This window comes from Leptidea sinapis, chromosome 11, assembly GCF_905404315.1.
Source record: "Leptidea sinapis chromosome 11, ilLepSina1.1, whole genome shotgun sequence".
NCBI lineage: Eukaryota > Metazoa > Arthropoda > Insecta > Lepidoptera > Pieridae > Leptidea > Leptidea sinapis.
The window spans coordinates 532,356-553,585 of NC_066275.1; the positions used below are offsets into that span (position 1 = coordinate 532,356).

General features: G+C 36.1%; 1 protein-coding gene across 3 annotated transcripts in view; it reads left to right on the forward strand.

Annotated features, from left to right (window-relative positions):
- The window catches only part of LOC126966684 (forkhead box protein N3-like), a 30,359-nt gene that overhangs the window by 2,185 nt on the left and 6,944 nt on the right, over positions 1-21,230 (forward strand). For 2 of the 3 annotated variants that reach the window (XM_050810844.1, XM_050810846.1), the window contains 6 exons: positions 11,447-11,667; positions 15,162-15,262; positions 15,715-15,782; positions 16,622-16,897; positions 18,834-18,908; positions 20,056-20,253. In XM_050810844.1, coding sequence (XP_050666801.1) covers positions 11,447-11,667; positions 15,162-15,262; positions 15,715-15,782; positions 16,622-16,897; positions 18,834-18,908; positions 20,056-20,253 — 939 coding nt within the window. The remainder of the gene's footprint in view (positions 1-11,446; positions 11,668-15,161; positions 15,263-15,714; positions 15,783-16,621; positions 16,898-18,833; positions 18,909-20,055; positions 20,254-21,230) is intronic. The other variant, XM_050810845.1, reaches the window with a different exon arrangement.

Genomic DNA, 21,230 nt, shown 5'->3' on the forward strand with positions numbered 1-21,230 from the left:
TGTTTTTTCATAAAAAAAGCTATGTACAAGATACATAGATAGTATTGTTTCTCTGTACAAGTTTTAAATTGTGTTATAAATTTTGGATGATGTGGGATCTGGACCAGAGGTTTGCTGCAGGGTTTCCATCCAATCCAATCCAGTGGTGCTCTCCAATTATCTCCTCAATACCCCCTTGTTATTATTACAGCTTTTCTTGTGACATTACACTATCTGGTTTAGATTTCAGTGTGGTGTGAATCCGGTCTATAAATTACTGGGTGGCCGAGAAGTTACGTCCAAAATTTAATTTGGCTCATTTTATTGGCTAATGTTCTGGGAAGTTTTTAAAAATAGTTAGAAGCCATAGGCTCCTCATTTTTTTTTTAACCTTGAACATTTTCATGAATTTAGCTGGAGCAGTTATCTTCAACTTATGACTCAATTCTAAACTAGTTCCGCATTGTCTAATCTATTCATAGTTTCTTATGTGGTTATTGCAACTGTAGTTAATAATTATCAACAATAAAATTAACTAAAAGTGTTCGAAAAAGTTAGAAAAAAGTCCTAAACCACAATTAGGAGAAAAAGGGGGATAAAAGGGGAAAATATTATTATCTCCTAAACTACGCAAAATTATAGAACATACATAGGGGTGATTCGGATACTCATCGCCATGAGGCTTTCAAATTTTAGCTTTGGACATCAACTTCTCGGTCACCCTGTATACTACATATAGATTGAAAGCATGACCAATATCATGACATATATTATGGCTTATTTAGCTATAAATATATGTATTATATGTTGGTTCTTAATGTTTAACTAAATCTTAAGACTGGCTTTGTACTGTACAATTCTTATTTCTTATATTTACTCTATTTAAATATGTTCTAAATTGAAAAATACACAGCAAGCTTATCTGGTAACCATAGCAAAGATAAAATTTAAAATTATCATTTCTGTGGTAGCTATTTTGTTGAAGATTAATAATTGCTAGTTTTTCACAATTATTTTCGTTCAGATATAAATCTAATCCAGCTATACATCTATCTAATATATCGTCTTAAAATCGCAAAAAATTCGGGTAGTAGTTTTGTGTACTCTTGATAGTTATCAATGTGTGCGTAATTTTACTACTCAAGTGAGTAGTAATGGTGTACTACTCAAGTGATCATCATAAAATTACGCACACAGGTTATCAAGGGTACATAAAACTAGTACCACGCCACGTGTAGTATCACGCCATCGTGAAATTGAATAAACAGACAATAATATTACTTTGAGTTCGTAAAATTTGTGAGGATTATAAAGAATTGTATCTTCATTAATTTACCAGTGGGAGGCTCCTTTGCACAGGATGCCGGCTGGATTAGGGGTACCACAACGGCGGCTATTTCTGCCGTTGAGGAGTATTGTGTAAACATTACTGTGTTTCGGTCTGAAGGGTTAGTGAAATTACTGGGCAAATGAGACTTAACATATGTCTCAAGGTAACGAGCGCAATTGTACTGTGTGCCACACAGAATTTTTGGGTTTTTCAAGAAACCTGATCGGTACTGCATTCTAATGGGTAGGGCATGTCAGTTACCATGAGCCGAACGTCCTACTCGTCTAGTCCCTTATTTTCTTAAAAAAATTCCGTAATCTGAAATCTGAATCTCCGATGCTAAAAACTGTACTAATACTTGGGATTTACTATGTTACACAGTAAAAGATACATATTTTTCTGTATTACGTATTACATCACGAATTTATAATTATAGCGTAATGACTTGAGTAAATTGTACAGCGTCATTGGATCTAGTACCTAACAACGTCATTGAAGAGTGTCAACAAACAGCGTTTTAAGGTCGACTTTTATTAACGTAGTTTTAATTTGTTAATCATCAATATCAAAGACGTTTTTTACTCACTAGAGAACTCACGAGATTTCCCCCAACCAAAAAGTGCACAACGCGGCTAAAGAAATTTTCACTTAAAAAAAACTTATCATTGCTCCCTTTAAAAAAAATATTTACGGAAGCTTCAGACAAGTAAGCTGCGTCTAAAAGGTATTTATTTTACATTCGCCTCAAGGTACATGTTTACAAGTTATTCTCACTATCAGCTATTCTGGAAACCAATTACGTAAACACAATGTATTAATTATAAATACTAACACTAACATGTAACAAAACTAATGTTTTTGTTATGTTGTATATTACGAAGCGGTGTGTCGCCGATAGAGATACCAAATATTTCAGTTTTTTATGTGGCAGGGATATGATCACATGACATACCTTTCTTTGGAGTCAAATTAGCTTATTTTATCTTATTATTTGATCAAATTATAATTATTAGTTGAAGAATTATCCAACTCTGTAATTGTTATTTGTAACAGGTTGTTCATCAATAATTGAGAGCAAAATTCTAAGAAATTAACATCTTGACTCTTGCTTCTCAATATATTATTGATAATGTTATGTATTATGTATGTTCATAGGCACATAAGTGAATTTGCTAGAAACAGTCATAACCACAATGTTAACACCAGGAACAGGCATAAACTTATAATGCCTACTACTCGGCTAAGTCGATTTAGTAAGTCAATGTTGTAAGTGTTATCCAAAATAACTTCCCTAGACATATTAACTAATTACATCTTGTATTGAAGACCATTTTATGCAATCAAATATAGATACATTATGCATAATATAGTTGTTAAAATAGATTTGTAGTTACAAAGACGAAATGTTGACCTGGTTCGGTCAGGTAGACACTTCTTTAAAGTAAATTGAAAGCATAAATTGATTGACCGAATGAAGAGAAAGACTTAGAGATGCTCATTAAACGATCACATAAAGAGTATGCTGAAAAGAGATTACGTAGTGAGATTTTTGTGTGGCAGGCTTGATGTGACTGGGAGTAACACATCCACCTTATATCCCAGTAGACCCCTACTAACTATCCAGTTAATGAAATGACGTGTACGCGCGCGGCGCGGTACTAAACGATCATTGGTCAGTTAATGATCACAAAAATGTGGCGCTAAATGCTCGCAAAAGTTGCGCTGGGAAGGTTGCTTGGAGTAATTTCGCATGGCGTCGAACTAACCTTGCACGGCAGACGTCTTGACATTCCAGGAACTAAGTATCAAGCAGCGTTTATCTGCCATGTCCAGTCTCTGAACATAAAGAACGTTACGAAGAAATCATCACTGTGTTGGGCGACCGCAAACAGTGATGATCATAAATGACATACATGTGACAGTAATATCAAAATCGTATCGACCAAGAAGAAGAGCTGGGGATTTTTAAAAGATCTATTGTCTAGTCTAAGTGGTATCTGGAAGGGTTCGCTTATTATTCAGCTTATGATTATGAAAACAAAGGCCAATGGAGTTTTATAATTTTTGCCCACACAAACAGCTCCATACAGCTCATTGAATAAAACATTTATGATACAAATAGTTCCCCTATCATTAGTAACATAAAACGTACCTAGATTGGATTGTCATGTTTGAAATCCACCCTCACGTAATATTGCCGTCTATACATTGATTTACTGCAAATGTTAGAATTGATAACCACTACGTGTTTCTAAGGCTTGGCGAATAAGAAATACTTTTCATTTAATAATTTTGAAGTCTTCTTCCTACATCCTGGACTATTGCGATAAAGGCACTATAAGTAACACTGCGCTATGCATAACAGTTGTGAAGAATCAGGGGGTAAATTCTCGCACACTAATATACGTACAAAATAAAATCAATGTTTAGTTTACATTGACGATTCAAAGGCAATGATTATGTAAACCTATTCATGTCAATAGCGAGTGAACTTCGATGGAAACCAAAAGTTTCTAGGTCAAGGAAAATCCGTTGTATTTTATCTGTACGGCCATTGTTCACGTGATTCTGTGTGAAGTGGTGCTAGCTACGATTAGTGATAATAATAGACAGGATTATGGCTTCTATGTCATCAATAAGGCACTGATCATACAAGATATTTTCCAAGTAGATCATCAGCTTCCTTACTGGGTAACTGAATCTAAAACCCCCTGTAACCTGGAGCTCCCCAAGGTTGTGTGCTATATCCTATACTATTCCTTTTGCTTCTCTCTCTCGGGAAATCGATATTCAGTGCCGGAAGAAGTGGGGATTCAACGAAATACCCTTTTCTGTCTAACCCCCAGAAAACTAAATAGCGTGTTAACCACAAAAAAAAACACATTTGTCGTATCACCACTCGTTATCAACACTCTTCTAAATTACTTAATGCATCGGAATATTGGGTCTCAAAATTTCGAGTGGCTTCCAGTTATCTGGCACAGGCTTTTAGAAACTGAGTCCGCATCCAGTATTCTGTGAAATTGATCCTTGTGAAGCGTCGGTTCACTATCCATCTTCGAATTCCGTGCAACACGGTTCTCTTAACTTTTAAGGGCTTGGTATCACGTTGTAATGTTATTGCGTCATAGCAGAATATATATCCGTACAGCGACAACTATGTAAATATTCGTTGTACCTACAGTTGTATTATCGGAGAACGTATATAACATATTCAATTCGCCCAGTTTATTATTTTACGGCCGTTCCCAATATACTAATACTATCTACAGATAGAGATAAATTACTACCTTCTACTGTCAGTAATTAGCTGTCCATAATCTGAAGCTGTCCTAATATACCCGATAAGTCATTCTTATAGCCTTATATTGGGACGCGTGAATTGAAATTTCCATACAAACTTCTATCGCTGGTAAGCTATGCGTCCTCCCATTGACAAAGCGTGTACGGTTAAGGTGAGCTACCGTCGATAAGTTTATTAGAACAGAAAAGTCAACGATATTTTCGAATCGAAAAAAGGAGCTGACTCAGTATATTTTTGTGTCAGTGCAGACGACACCAACACAACACTGGTTTTCAGCAGCCCCTCGTGACATTTGGACTAGACATTTGCTATAGTCTTCCCATTGTAATTTATTTTAATTATTTGCTTAATATTTTATATATTATGTATGACTATTTGTTTCCGTAAAATCAAAAAATAAATAAAAATAACGGCTGTGCATTTATTTTGAAGGAAATAAGTTTAACAATTAAATACCTAATTTTATTACATAACTAGCTGACCCGACAGACGCTGTTCTGTCAATAGAAAAAAAAAATGTATGTATTCGGGAATAATGTAGTCTAAAGCCATCGGAAATTAATCATTTTATAATATCTTGTAATAAACTGATAAAGATTAATATCGTATTCGTGTAAACAGCTTTTTCATTACCGCTATTGTAATTGCTTATTTTTAAAGTATTAAAATGGATATAGTATGTTATTCTTAAGAGATAGACATATGCCATCCCGGACTTTTCTGTAGAAGTATGTGAGTTACATAATTCCACCATACATTCTTTTATTATCACTCAATGGGCTTAGACAGCGATTTCGTTAAAATCTCCCAGACGGCTTATTTTTTCCGATATCTCCAACAAATATCGTTAATGTATACAAAATTTAAAGAAATTGACTAAAACCTTCTTCGAGAATCACGTTATCCATTGGTGATATCCAAAACAGCATGACAATCGGTAGTTTTTGAGTTTATCGTGAACAGGCAGCCAGACAGACGCGGCTGAGGTCTTTGTCTTATAATATGTAGTGATTAAATCGAGAACTGAGTACTATTCTTAAGTATCATTACTGTGTCACCAGTCATATTCTTTTTAACAATCACTGACTTTAATAAATGCGTTTTATTCCACTATCTTAACACCAGAAGTTATTTTGATAAAGCCCCTAAAGGTAGACGATATCGTATAAAGTATGTATAAAACGCTATCTTCACGTGCTTACATAATACAAAACCTACGCATCTCCGTTTTATCTACGGAATTCTTATCACATGCTTGTAACAGTTCTGTTGCCAACAACCACTCGGTCAGTGTGTCGAGTGCCTATATTTATTTGCGTATTTTAATTCGGTTACCAATTGGATGTAAGTTTGTATTGACTTACGTGTTTTGTATGTCGCGAATAGCTGGCGAATACGAGGCCTCTTAAATGGAGTTCTACAATAAATATTGTATGTCATACGTTAATTATCAACAAAGCCCCAAACTCGGTCTGTCTGCCAGTTGCCTGAGTATATCGCTTTTATCTGGCGGAGGAACTGTATGGATTTGCATGCGGTTTGCACTAAAAGATTGGGTGTTTCACGAAGAAAGTATAAGTTAACAATTTATCGAAGAAAAATAAATAAAATTAGTAATTTTGTATGGCATTTCGAGCGTTTAACGTTGACTATATAAGGGTGTTTTTTTAATTCTCTTTGGTATTCGAAAATTTCGTAATAGTTAGATAAATGGGTTAAAGATAATGGTTGAAATACAAAATTAATGTGAATTCCTGATGATAATTATAAATCAACAAAAATCTTATTTCGGAATTTGAAAAATGGAATAATTTTATCAAATTAATGTATTGTCATGGGTCCTCGGTAAATCTACAAAGTTTGAACGACATCTGTCAATTACTCCCAAATGTTATAAACAAACATACATACAGGTGAAGCTAATAAAAAACGTGTAAAAATTTAGATTTTAATCAGAAAGTGGAGGATAATTTATTTTATTTCTATTAACGCGTTATTACACATAGAAAAAATGCCTATTGTTGTCTATTTTATAAGCACAGTAAATTCAATTATTAATCAATACAATATATTCTAATACTAGCGTAATTGTCATAAAAAGAAAAAGAACTGTTGATTCCATTGCTACCAGGGTCACAGGTTTACTCGCTTGGCTAATCTGAAGAAGGTACTCGTCTATTTTATAATATTGACTAGCCGTTGCCGCCCACTTCGCTGGGCAAATTTTAAAAGGAAATAAATTAAATTTCATTCATCTTATTACAAATACAATAAGTAGCCATAAACCATCTAGGATAAATTTCGCATCGAATGGTGGTAGTTTCATGTCGATACGATCAGTTGTTTAGGCGTGAAGGAGCTTGAAACAAATACCATTTTCATTATATATATAGAAGATTAAGGTGGGTTGCAGTTTCAGGTTATCAAAATAAACTTTGAACATTTTAAACAAACATTGATGTTTCAAAGTAATTTATTGAAGAACCACAGACCCTAGTCTTCAGAGTCACCGCTGAGACTTAGGTCATTAAAAAGGTCTTTCAATCTGCTTTAGTTCGTTGTATAGGCATTAAGTCGAATTCAAGATATTCATATTTTAGCCAAGGTATTGATCTACGAGTAAACGGGCTTCTGTTGGAGAATACAATCCATTAATTATTAGGATATCAAAGTGTGTGAATTAAATAGAATTTGTGGCGAATAAATAATGTCTTAATTATAAATATTTTACCAGTGAGAGGCTCCTCTGCACAGGATGAGACTAGATTATGGGTACCACAATGACGCCTATTTCAGCCGTGAAGCAGTATTGTGTAAACATTATTGTGTTTCGGTCTGAAGGGCGCCGTAGCTAGTGAAATTACTGGATAAATGAGACAATATCTCATGTCTCGACTTATCATTTTGAAAGAGTAAAATCTAAATGTATTACATACAGCCGTTTAACAAATAAGTCTCTAGAGACCGAAGTGTTCTTTTTTGAGAAGTTGTGTAGGTTATTACTGCATCCAATTATGATAATTTGTTTCGATAGTATTATTATACAAAGTCATATTCCTTCGATTATTTCCATTGTCTTATATTTAATAAGAATTCGCGAATGTTAATAATTTTTTAACGATACTGGATAATTTTCATCTATCAGGGTTAGTAAAAGATATTGAGAATGAAGAATGCTTATCTCATTTTAAGCAATCCAAATCAAATCCCAATATTATACACCAATACAGACGTTTCATGATGCAAATTGTTTAAAAAATTCAACGATATTGATAAAATTCAAAACGAAATTGACTTGTTTAAAGTATCCGAATCTTCAATCTGTAGTATAGAGGAGTGTCAAACCTTCCTACCTAAAACCAAAAGCTTAAAAATATTTCAACAAAATATAAGAAGCATAAAGCGCAACATTGATGGGTTGTTACCAATACTCATCAAAAGTAATGTTGACTGGGATTATATAGTATTGACAGAGTGCTGGCTTCCCTCCACTCCCTATATCCCTACCATAGCAGGCTATAATTTCTCAGCAACAATAAAAAATTTAACTCAAAATGAAGGTGTTGTCGTATATTACAGACAAGATCTAATTGCTACAATCGAAGAGCCCGAAATTCTAGATGCAAATTGCCTACTAGTAAAACCGAGCAACAACACAATAATTCTAACTATATATCGTCCTCCCGGGTATAAAAATATTGATAATTTTATTCAATCATTGCATAACGTATTACTAAAATACTCTTCTATACAAAATATCGTAGTATTAGGAGATATGAACATAGATATTGGTGAAAATTGTAAGGACGTTAATAACTTTACTTTTTTGGATATGCTTGCTTTCCATGGCATTCTACCTGCTCACACTTTCCCCACTCATAGCAAAACGTGTCTCGACCATGTATTGTTAAAGACGAAAAAACATGCTCACTGTCTAGTCCTGCAAACTTCCCTTACTGACCATGACAGCGTCGTGCTATATTTAGCCTCTTGGCAACAAACAAGTACGCCCAGGACAAAAAAATGTATCGACAGTGTATCCCTATCTTGCGATTTAAAAAATTCAAATTTTAACCCCCTTTACCTGTCTCAAAATGTTAATAATGCTACTGATTTTTTCATACATACGCTTTAAACATTAATTGCGTCCAATTCAAGAAGTGTAATAATTTCAAGGCGTAAAAAAATTCTTAAGCCATGGGTAACACCAGGTGTTTTGAAATGTATTAGAAATCGCGACAACCTGTATAAAAAACTAAAAAAACACCCCAATAATACAATTCTTAATACAACATACAAAAGATATAGAAACTACTGTTCAAGTTTACTTAAAAAATTAAAAATTGATTATGAAAAATTGCAGTTACAAGGTGCCAAAAACAATAATAAAAAATTATGGAAGACTATCAAAGAGATTACGTATTCTAACAAACCTCATCAATCTAACTTAGAACTTATATCTACACCTAATCCACAACAAAAAATTAATAATATAAACCAATTCTTCGCGTGCGTTGGTAAAACATTAGCTGAGAAAATAACCAAAAATACTAACACTCAAACAACACCAATTGCCTTAAAGTCTCATCCCCACTCATTTGTTTTATTCCCAACCAATGTTCATGAAGTGTCAACAATTATTAATAACCTCAAACTTAATACCGCCGCTGGCCTTGATGGCATTCCACCAGAAATACTAAAAACCAATGTTATCTGAGCCAATAGCATTTATTTGCAATTTAGCAATGTCCACTGGTGAATTTCCTACTGCTTTCAAGAAATCAAGGATTCACCCGATTCATAAGAGTGGGGACAGAGATTGTGTCAATAACTATAGACCTATTTCGATACTCCCCACATTATCAAAAATCCTAGAACGTATAATTAATAAAAGACTCATCAGCTATTTGGAGAAAAACAGTCTACTATCAACAGCTCAATTCGGTTTTAGATCTGGAAGGTCAACAGCTGACGCCGTACATGAACTTACAAACTTTTTGGTTAAAAATATAGATAACAAAAAAAAAGCCATCGCCATTTTTCTGGATTTGGCCAAAGCTTTCGACACAGTCTCTGTCTCTATCCTTTTAGAAAAGCTTGATCGTCTCGGGATTAGGGGTATACAACTAAAACTGTTTGAAAGCTACCTCAGTGATAGAACACAATGCGTCCAAATAGGTAATCTGATAAGTAATGAAGCCGCAGTGTATTTTGGCGTCCCTCAGGGAAGTATTCTTGGCCCTACATTATTTTTAGTATATATAAACGACCTATGTCAACTACAGCTCCCAAATGCTAAAATAGTTACCTTTGCTGATGACACAGCTTTATTGTTTAGAGGAGATACTTGGGAAGAAGTGTATTTGAGTGCACAAAAGGGCTTTAATACCGTCAGTGAATGGCTAAATAACAATGTCCTGACATTAAATATAGTTAAAACCAGTTATATTACCTTTTCTCTAAGAAAAACAGAATTTACAACCAATCATAATATAATGTTCCACTCATGTGGTAATTCTGAAGACTTACATTGTCCCTGTGCCAAAATACAGAAATCAGAGACCATCAAGTATCTTGGCATTATGGTAGATAACAAGTTAAATTTTCAATGCCACATAGGACAACTAGCAAAACGAGTGCGAAAATTAATAGTCATTTTTAAAAATTTGAGAAATGTAGCTGAAAAGGACTTGATGAAAAACATATATCAAGCTTTGTGTCAGTCGATATTAACATATTGCATCACTTCTTGGGGCGGCGCTACAAAATCACACTTCCTCAAAATAGAAAGGGCCCAAAGAGCTATATTGAAAGTAAGTAACTCATTACCAATCTACCATCCCACTACAGAACTCTATAAACTATCAAAGGTTCTAACTGTGCGTCAGCTTTATATCCTGCATACAGTTTTAAAAAAACATAGCCTTACCAGTTACGATCCGGAAAAAAATAAAGCGCAACGGCGAAAAGATAGAATCTGTGAAAAATTATTGTTTAATACTAGATTCTCCCAAAGATTCTTCTGTGTTCAAGGTAATAACCTTTACAATAAGGTAAACAAAGAGCTGTCAATTTACCACCTCAATTTACCACCTCAACAGAACTAAATGCAAGCGTATCTTGACAGAGTGGTTACAGAAATTGGACTATACCTCAACTGAAAACCTTCTACACTAATAGTAACTGAGAGTAGAGTACGCCCACACACACACACACACACACACACACACACACACACACACACACACACACACACACACACACACACACACACGCCCTCCGCACACATACACACACACATTTTATTACTAGTAATTTACAAATTTAAAGTCATTTTTTCTTATGATCTATTGTTGCTCTTCTAGCTACTAGTACGGATGTGTACTATTTTAATCATTGTGATCCTTATATCTGGGGGTGAGGTCCTGGTGATCTGTAATACAGGGTCAACCTACTTCAGACACCAGCTCCTCACAAAATACTATCTGTTAAAAAAAATGTAACACTACTGTACTGTTTTAGCTTTAAGATCTTTGTGAGGAGAAAATAAATAGATAAATAGATATATCATCTTAAGTGACGAGCGCAATTGTAGTGCCGCTCAGAATTTTTGGGTTTTTCAAAAATTCTGAGCGGCGCTGCAGTGAAATGGGCAAGGCGTATCAGTTACCATCAGCTGAACGCCCTGCTCGTCTCATGCCTTATTGTCATAAATAAAATAAATAAATACATATTACTATTTATAGGAAGTTGTATGTTTACGTACCTAATAGAAAATTAATGACGTAAAATTTTATAATTTTATAATATTTTTCAATGCTTTTTGTTGACAGATGGCGCCAATGCGCGGCGACCGTGGCGGTTCCCCCCCTCCCGCTCGAGGCGCCCGCGCCTCCCTGCCGCTGCCCCGGCGGCTCATCCGACAGATCGCAAGACACGTCGCGTCAAGTGGCCGGTCGCTGCGCCGACTCGAGGTGTCGGGCCGCGTCATAGACAACTTCGACGATATCGACGACGTGTCCGACGAGTCCGACATGGAAACCCCGCAACCTGCGTGAGTTGATTTCGTACTGTACAGCAGAAGTGGGATCAAGAAACTTATCCCACCTGTCACCATACTATACAAAAACTTCCTTTGGTGGCCTATCAAGGACGATTAATTACTAGGTTTCGTGGTATTTCATAATAACAGTGATGGAACGATTAAATTTCCCCAGTCGATGTTAACCAGATCACCTATCCCCCCTATATAGGACAAAATAATGTCGATTCGCTAAAATGGCTTTTTATGACACTTCCGGTGTCACACCAAAACCAGTAACAGTTCTGCTCCCGAAACTGCACTTACCTTAGTTTCTTGTTCTACTAGATATCTTCCAATATATAGTACATTTTCTCCTCAAAGAAATTACGGTAGTTAATCTCCTCTACAATTTAATAGAATGGGAGAGTAAAAAAGCTAGACTGATATTTACAACCATGATCCAAAGTGGAACTTGGAGGTGAAGTGATAAAGCCAGCGACCTTGAGTGATATGAGTTCACGGCTGCCCGTCCGCCATCTATGTAACAAAGCCAATATTTTCAAAATTCTTGCGTGGAAAACAGTTTATATGCTTACAATCCTCGTTATTCACTACTAATCTGAACATATTAACCTACACAAAAAAGTACAAGCTATAAGAATAACTTTTCTGAGAGAAGTACCAAAAATGCGTCACGCCATGCCAATAAACTTATTTTACTTCAAAGAAAAGTGGTAGTTCAAAAAGGCTCGGCAGTGTTAACTATAACTAACAGCAAGCATTAGCAACCTACAAATAAGACTTAAGGATATGTGTAACAGGATTAAGTAGTGTTCATAGCTCGAAATGCTATACTTTCGCCACAAAACTTGTCTAAAAACACCATGTTTGCGTGTTTTCTGCTTACTCTTCGTCTTAATACTCAACAAGGCTGGACTCTGCAATTATGTCAGGCCGGTCTCACTCCCCGTGTAGATATCGGAAACTAGAACACGAGGCAGCCACGCCACCGCAGCGTGGCTTATTCGGCAGGGACTCCAGCGAGCAGTGTCGTACGCCCTACCATTGTTCGTCACGTAGTTCACATATCTAACCGATGTTTTAAAGACGGAGAAACATAAATAAAGGTAATAAGACAATCTTTTTCATTGTAAGTACTTTCTATATTATAAGTACCTTCCCACCTATGCTGACACAAAAAATAATTTTATAAACGTTTAACGTCAAGTAAATGTCTTGATCGTCTCCTTCACATTTCTAATAAAAAAAATTTGGACAGGGATGTTCTGAGTAGTGCTTCGAGATTAATATTCAATAGTAAAACGTCTTCGAGATCATTTCATGGACCTCGACTGTACCAGTGGCGTAGCGGGCCTTGGCGGGGCCCCGTATAATAATTTGCTTGGGGTAAGGATTTCTCACAAAAGAAAAAAAAATGTTTTCATAAAATTAAAAGAAATATTAATTCATCATATTTATCTATTTGTCACTTTTTCCAAAATTTTTACAAACAATTATTGAAATGAAATATACACTCTCTTTGCCTTTTCATCTGCAAGCAGCAAGTTTTTATTAATTTTTCACGCAAGTTGCGGCCGCTGTCGCCCGGAGGCCCCGTATAATTGATACGGTGGAAGCTACTATCTGTACCCCAACTTAATAATAATAATAATAATAAAATTCTTTATTGCCATACAAATCATTACAAATATAAAATGAACAATTAGGATACGCGATGAAACAAAAGGCAAAAGGAATAGGCTCAACTTCACCTGACATGGAATAATGGATTTATGTTTCCATGCAGCGCTGTTTCTTAACCATCCCCTCCTCCCTAAGGTGTTGAGCGGGAGTGGATGTATGGTGGCTCCCCGATTGCCTACTTAAGCATCTTTTTTTTATAAAATGTAATATTAGAAAAAAAAAGTGTTCTGATTACCCTTGCAAGTGTATGTAAGTGTGTGTGTGTGTGTATGTATGTGTGTGTTTGCGTATATGTATGTGTGTGTTTGCGTATGTGCGTGAGTGTGAGCGTGATATTTACAGTGGAAGTGGTTCAATTTCTCCGCAGCAAGTTGCTTTTTTAGTAGAGCAAAACGGTATTTTTTTAAAGGACTCGATACTCATTTGTTTCTTTAGAAGAGGAGGTAAGTCTTCTATATTCGGTAACTTCTTAATATGATTTTGACTCAATGACAAATTATCAGTTGTGTAAAATTTGTTCCTCGATACTTTTCATTTCCTAAGCCAAGAGAATTTCTAATAAGTACCTAACAGCAATAAAGATGATTGAAAAAATGAAACCATAACTGGTTCTGTTCTGATTTTAAATAAATCTAAACGAAAAACGGTTTAAAAGCCAGGATCTTATCAATCTTTTCCGACACACTGTTTAAAATGATAATATCGTTATCAACCGCGTAATCGTAAGACCTTGCGACGAACGTGTGCGATAGAACACATTAGCGCCATCTTAAATTCTTGTAGTTTTATTATTTTTAATTATGCCTTAAAACTACTTTTAATTATACAAAACTGTTGGTCTAATTTTAGTTTATATTTCATCCTACTGCTGGGCGAAGGCCCCTCCCTCTTTTTCTTCCACAATATTTTATCGGCTGTTGATCGGGAGTAGGGGAGAGTACTCCTTCTAAGGCAATTAATTCTATGATCCACCTGGTGGTAGGTCTGACTCTTTTTCGTTTTGAGTCCCTAGGATACCACTACCCACCATAACTTGATATTACTACTCTAGCTATTCCTATCTAGATCTCTTCTTGTTATATGTCCTGCCCAGTACCATTTCATTCTTTTCGTTATTCTTCCTACATCTTGTGATTTACTTTTTAGTCTTATATTTTATTTGGTACCTAATCTAGGTTGGATTTTATTATGCTGCTTGTTATATACGATTTGATTTAATATCTCATTGTTATTAAAGTTTATTTTACCATGCCCATTGTTTGTTTTGGTTGAATAACTGATCATACACTAAGCGTTTTGTTGGGAAGACTACTAACAGTATGATGAAAGTCAACGCGTCTTCGGTATCACAATATAACAGAGTATCGATATTTAAATAAAACACTTTTAAAGTCTTACTGATTTCTTCCCCCTAAAGAGAGATGAGGGGTTTCCTCCTATAAACGAGATCTGGAAAGGTCTTGAAACGTCGGATTAACTTAAATAAAAATGTAACTTTTACGCAAAAATCTAACGTTAAAACACAGGTACAATTACACGCGTTTTAATCCTTTAAAACTGTTTTTTTTAAATCTGGCGTTAATCAAAGAATATTCTATAGAGTATCGATATCGATGGATTGTCTTATATGCTAAATAGTCTTTATACATACCTGAAAATTATGTGTATGTTTTAAGCACAACATATTTTTTGCGCCTTATCGATGATCTATTCAACGGGATCGAAATATCTGCTACAGGTTTATGATGTTATGAAAACTCTACAAAAATAAAGTCTACATTCTGAAATGATAATTTTTTTAATCATACCGTATGTTGTAGCAGGGTCGCGTGTGGTGGCAATGCAGGCAACCTACCCCCGGCGTACCATGATGATGAGCTCACAAGTCTGAGCTGGTTGCAGGACAGGAATTTACTGAGAGGTAATTATGAATCAATCATTCGAACTGCACCTTATACTATTGAATTGTAGATGTGTTGCTCTCTCTCTTCCCCACTTCGCTGCACCGCGCCATATTTGAAGGAAGGAACCGCCGATAGCTTCACGGTTTGCGCACGCGTTTCATACCAAGTGAACCCGCTCCGCTCGCAAACTATCGCGCCGCGAAAAGAAAAATAGAGGAGTTAAGAAAGATGTAGTAAAAGGTACTGTGAAAAGGGAAATTTGAGGTGTTTTGATAAACAACAGAGAGAATTGATATAAATAGACCAACTGCACAGAAATTGCAGGTCTTGGATGAAAGTGCTAATGCGAGTGAAAAAAGGGAGAAGTGAGCCTGGACCCTGGCAAATGAAAATTGGTGACCAACTGCTCTGAAAGGAAGGGATAGTATGTGATTTATAATAGAAGTAATATTATATATTATACTTTCAGGTATAAATCTTACAACGAAAAGTGATATCGAGGATCCAAGAATAGTGAAACATGAAGTTATAATAAAGGTGGGTCTTAATTTCATTTCAATAGAATTAAGATGGATTCCTTTCATCATAGGTTTAGGTACATATACTTCCTTTTCAATAAGCGACGAGATAATAGATTTACTTGGTTGTAAGTGGTAGACCTGACCGATGGCTTAAATATGTGATTTGGTATATTCTTATGTAATAGTTTGGGGAGAAAATTTCTTCGCATTTTATATAAATACTTAAAACTTGTTTTGCTTTACATTCTGATCAAAAAAATGAAACGAACAGTTTTGGCAGTACTTGATAACCTGATTATCAAGAGGAGAGTGCCAAGATACGAAAAGAGGAAGACCACACCCTTCCTATTGATCAATTGTTACTTAATAGTAGTATATAATATCATTTAGTGTCGAGAACCGGCGTCCACCACACCCTCTAATCCCTCTACAATCTCACTCTGGACGCCTGAATTATTCTGGAATTATTCCATTAACTCCCATGTCATTGTGGCGCCCGTATCTACTATCTAGCCTCTTGCGTAAAGTAACTATCTAACAAGATCATAATGAAATAGACAACAGTTTGTTTTCAGTGGGGTAATCCAAATATGCTTCAAGTTAGCCTAAATCTTTCTAGAAGATTTTAACCAACAAGTAGTTAAGTTGGATTGATATGTAAAGTTTCAAATGAATTTCTCAACTCCTTTCTGAGATTACTACGGCTTATGTCTTATATAGGTTGTTTAGCCTTATAAAAAAATATTTTTTACCCTGTTCAACTTTATAGAAATTTGAAACCTTATAACAGTAATTATTTGCTCTAACCAGACTATATTATAATTTAACATAATATTATTATATTTTTAATTTCAGTGTGAGTCAAAGACACCGCCTCCAGTAGCACGTGTTCCCTCCCCTCCCCGCACCCCATGCAAGACGCCCCCTTCACCCCCCACGACGCACACGAAGCCCCCCTACTCTTTCTCGTGTCTCATATTTATGGCCATCGAGGCGGCGCCCACGAGAGCTCTGCCCGTGAAGGAGATATACGCCTGGATCATCCGACACTTCCCGTACTTCAAGAACGCTCCACAGGGATGGAAGAACAGTGTGCGGCATAATCTGTCATTGAATAAGTGTTTTCATAAGGTGAGTAAGGAAGCTTGTAGCTGTGTGCAATATTTTTTTATTGTAATTTTAACACAAAATTCAATCTAGACATAGCCTGTAATCTGTATTCTATAAGCTAAGACTAGTTTGGAACAAGATAAGGGTGCAAGGCAACGATATAAATGCTTAAACATAAGCAACCGCCTGCAACTTATATAAGGCGCAGATTCGGCCTCACATGGAGTACTGTTCTCACCTCTGGGCGGGTGCTGCCCAGTACCAGCGTCTTCCATTTGACCGCATACAATGACGAGCGGACCGATCGAAGAAAAAGTCATCTCTGATCGGCTTTATTCTTTGGCGTTGAGTAGAGACGTGGTTTCTCTCTGCATCTACTACTGCATTTATCACGGATAGTGCTCGGAGGAGCTGTTCGGGTTGATTCCAGCGGCCGAATTCCACGTTGCACGGACGTTACGTGCAAAGTACCATCCGTATCACGTAGACGTCTGGCATTACACAACCGCGCGTTTTGCAAGAAATTTCTTGCTTCGCGTAGCCACTTTGTGAAATCAATTACCGGCTGCGGTATTCCCGAACCGATACGAATTAGGGACCTTCAAGAAAAGAGCATCTCTTGACACTTGATGTCCATGGTCGGTTGCCTCACCTCCCGTCACCTGATTTGCCCCTCTTAAGTACAAAAAAACATATAAAAAATATAAATATCCATGACTCGGAAGCAAACGTCCAAATTCCTCACAATATAAATGTTTGCAACTTCCGGGTTGACCCTTTAACCTCTAGTTCAGTAGGCAGGGTTACTAGCTGCTATATCGTTCATCAATTATATTTCCTCACTCATACCATATTGCTATCTTTACACACGCGGCAGTACTGCAACAAAAATTATTTATTTATAAATAAATAATACTAGTAAAGTATTTTAGTTATAAATAAACAATATTTAAGAACAAACAAAGAGGAGGAATTGCACACGAAATCTAGAAGAGTTTTTTTACACAGTTGTACAAGCCGCCATTTTAGATTTTCTCTAATGACATACTATAAATAATGAGACTCCCAATCGGCTTAAAAGGTCGTCTAAAAATCTGTCCGAGCGGCGTCGACTTTACCTTATATATGCTATTCAAAGTATTTAACGAAAACTCTGCCTAATAGACACGTAGGCAGAGTATTGCCTCGGACAATTTTGTTTGGTTAAAACTAAGTATTCCGTAGCACGAATTAGGAGGTAAAAAATATTGTAGTTGATAGAGCTTTGTCACAATTACAATGCTACCACTCTTCTTACAAGGTAATGCACCGTTCCAGAGAAAGAAACGTTTTTACATAATTTAAGGTTATCCTCAAATTATGACATTTTTAAGGGTTGAGAAGATTCTCCCTTCCTTCCCTAATTTATCAATTTGAAGGAGAGAAAGGAAAACGCCAGTTCTGGCAAGAAAATAACAGCAGTTTTCAAGAAAAACAATTCTAAACCCATAAACGTAAATAAAACGCTGCATTAGCGCTGGCATAGCTGCGGGAGGTTAAATGCTGAACACGAAACACAACAGGAACATTCACGCAACTACGTTAGAAACGGAATAAACATTATAGGAAATAAACGAAAAATAATTATTGGTTTTTTAATTGTCTTTACTACTCTGGGGTCTATCCTTTTTAGTTAGAAAATGATTATTGGTGAAGCCGTCGAAGATGTTCCAGACTATTATTTACGTTTCATTCCACTTTTTTTCATTTACCCGTTTTAGGTTACATTTTTTTGGGTTATTTTCTTGAAAACGGTGCATTACCTTGTAATAAGAGTCGTATCATTATAAATAAAGCTCTATCAACTACAATATTTTGTACCTCCTAATTCGGATTACTAAGTCGAACCCTCGTAGTTTACTTTTTATCTTTTCGTTTAAAAAATATCGCTAAAAGAGGTCTTTCGTAATATTTTCAGGTAGCTGCTGTGCCTGGCATTGGTAAGGGATCTCTATGGACTGTAGATCCACAGCACCGCAACACACTCCTACAGGTTTGTAAATTATTCTTTTTTTATATGAAAAGGGACGTGACGAGCAGGACGTTCAGCTGATGGTAATTGATACGCTCTACCCATTACAATGCAGTGCCGCTCAGGATTCTAGAAATATCCAAAAATTCTGAGCGGCACTACAGTAGCGCTCGTCACCTTGAGACATAAGATGTTAAGTCTTATTTGCCCAGTATTTTCACTTGCAATAGTGTCCTTCAGACCGAAACACAATAATGCTTACACATTACTGCTTTACAGCAGAAATAGGCGCGCTTTGTGGTATCCATAATCGAGCCGGCTTCCTGTGCAAAGGAGCCTGGTACATAAACTAAATAGTAGGAGTAGATTTTTTTGGTAAAAATTTACGAGACAAGTTAGTCGTTTACCTGATGGTAAGTGATACGGTTCGACCATTACAATGCAGTACTACTCAGGATTGGTCATTGAACGAAAAATTCTGAGCTGCACTGCGATTGCCCTCCTCGCTGTTGGGCTGAGATCTATAGAGCGTACTTAGACTTTACTCAGACTTTACTTATATAAAACTTACCTGAGTGTAAGTATAATGCTAACTATTATCATTGATTTCGTTTTTATAGTCATTTAACAGCTGCAATTATGGTGAATTAAAGCTAAGACAGCCCATTGCAAATGTCAAGTTCGCGTTTTATCACACTCAGATAAGTTTTACTGAAGTCAAGTCTAAGCAAAGTCTAACAACTGTTCCCAATGTACTATCTACAGATAGAGATAAATTACTACCTTCTATTATCAGTTATTAGCTGTCAATAATCTGAAGCTGTCCCAATATACCCGATAAGTCATCATTATCGCCTTATATTTTGGCGCGTGAATTGCAATTTCTATACAAACTTCTGTCGCTGGTAAGCTAAATGTCCTCCTATTGACAGAGACAGCGTTTACGGATAAGTTGAATTACCGTCGATAAATTTATTGGGACAGAAAAGTCAACGATAGTTACGATTTTTATCTCAAGTAGGCCACAACCGAAGATAGACTTAATATTGAGAAAGGCCGGAAGTACACATGTTATTAGACATAAGTTGTTAATAGCGCTTATGCCGCACAAGCCATCTCCAGTTTAAGATCTATTGTTTTATAATTTTCTATTACATTCTGCCAACAGGCCTTCGGTCGTCAGCCTGTGCCTCCAGTGGAAGCTGAAGTGCCAGATTCCGGGGGGAAGAACACTCCCGATCCCCAGCTGTTCCCGTACCTCGCCCGGCGGCTGGCGGACGGCATCAAGATGGAGCCGGGTGCTGATGAGTACCTGGCCGCCGCCTCCGTGCTGGCCATGAAGTATGGACCCGCTGTATTGGACCAGGTACATACACCTGACAGGATGCCGCCTATTTCTGCCGGGAAGCAGTAATGTGTAAGCATTACTGTGTTTCGGTCTGAAGGGTGCAGTAGCTAGTGTAATTATTGGGCAAACGAGAATTAACATCTTATGTCTCAAGGTCACCAGCTCAATATTAGTACCGCTCAGTATTTTTGAGTTTTTCAAGAATCCTGAGCGGCACTGCATTGTAATGAGCAGGGCGTATCAATTACCACCAACTGAACGTCCTGCTCGTTCCGTCCCTTATTTTAATAAAAAACAAAAATTTTAAAAACATCCCGTTTATCACAATATAAAATACTGATAGCATATCTAAAAAGTGGTTGGTGACCAAGAGGAAAAAATCAATTGATATCAATAATAACAAAACTTTATCTGGATAGTATAAATCTAAGTTTTCAAAATTTAGTTTATAGTTCTCTGGTGCAATTCTATTACTTCGCACTATTACCAAAAGCGGCGATCTCGCTTCTCTCTATTAACTAACGACTCATACGTGATTTATTCAAATTCAAAATCACTTTATTCTTGTAGGTCACGGAAATGATACTTATGAATGTCAAAAAATAAAAATATTTTTCTTATTGAATTTACCGAGGTTTCGTTGGTCTAAATATTTTTTAGACCCCTCAATTCCGATATTAAATAATTAGGAAAACGGTTGACGTTAAAGACCCTGCATCTTCCATGCCTTGAAATTATATTTATGACGAATTAACAGTGATATACGGATAAAAGTTAATTAAAACCCTATTTTATAAATTTTTAAACCGCAATTACTTTTGAATGAAAAAACCGATTTTCATACAGTTTTCAGTCAATCGGTGGAGCTGTTTTAATACTATTCTAAATAAATCATATTCAAAAATTTTTTTCGTAGTTGTTTTGATATTTCTACAAATATATCGGTCCGAATTGTATTCAAAATCTAATTTTGGTGAAGCGCTTTCGAATGGCGC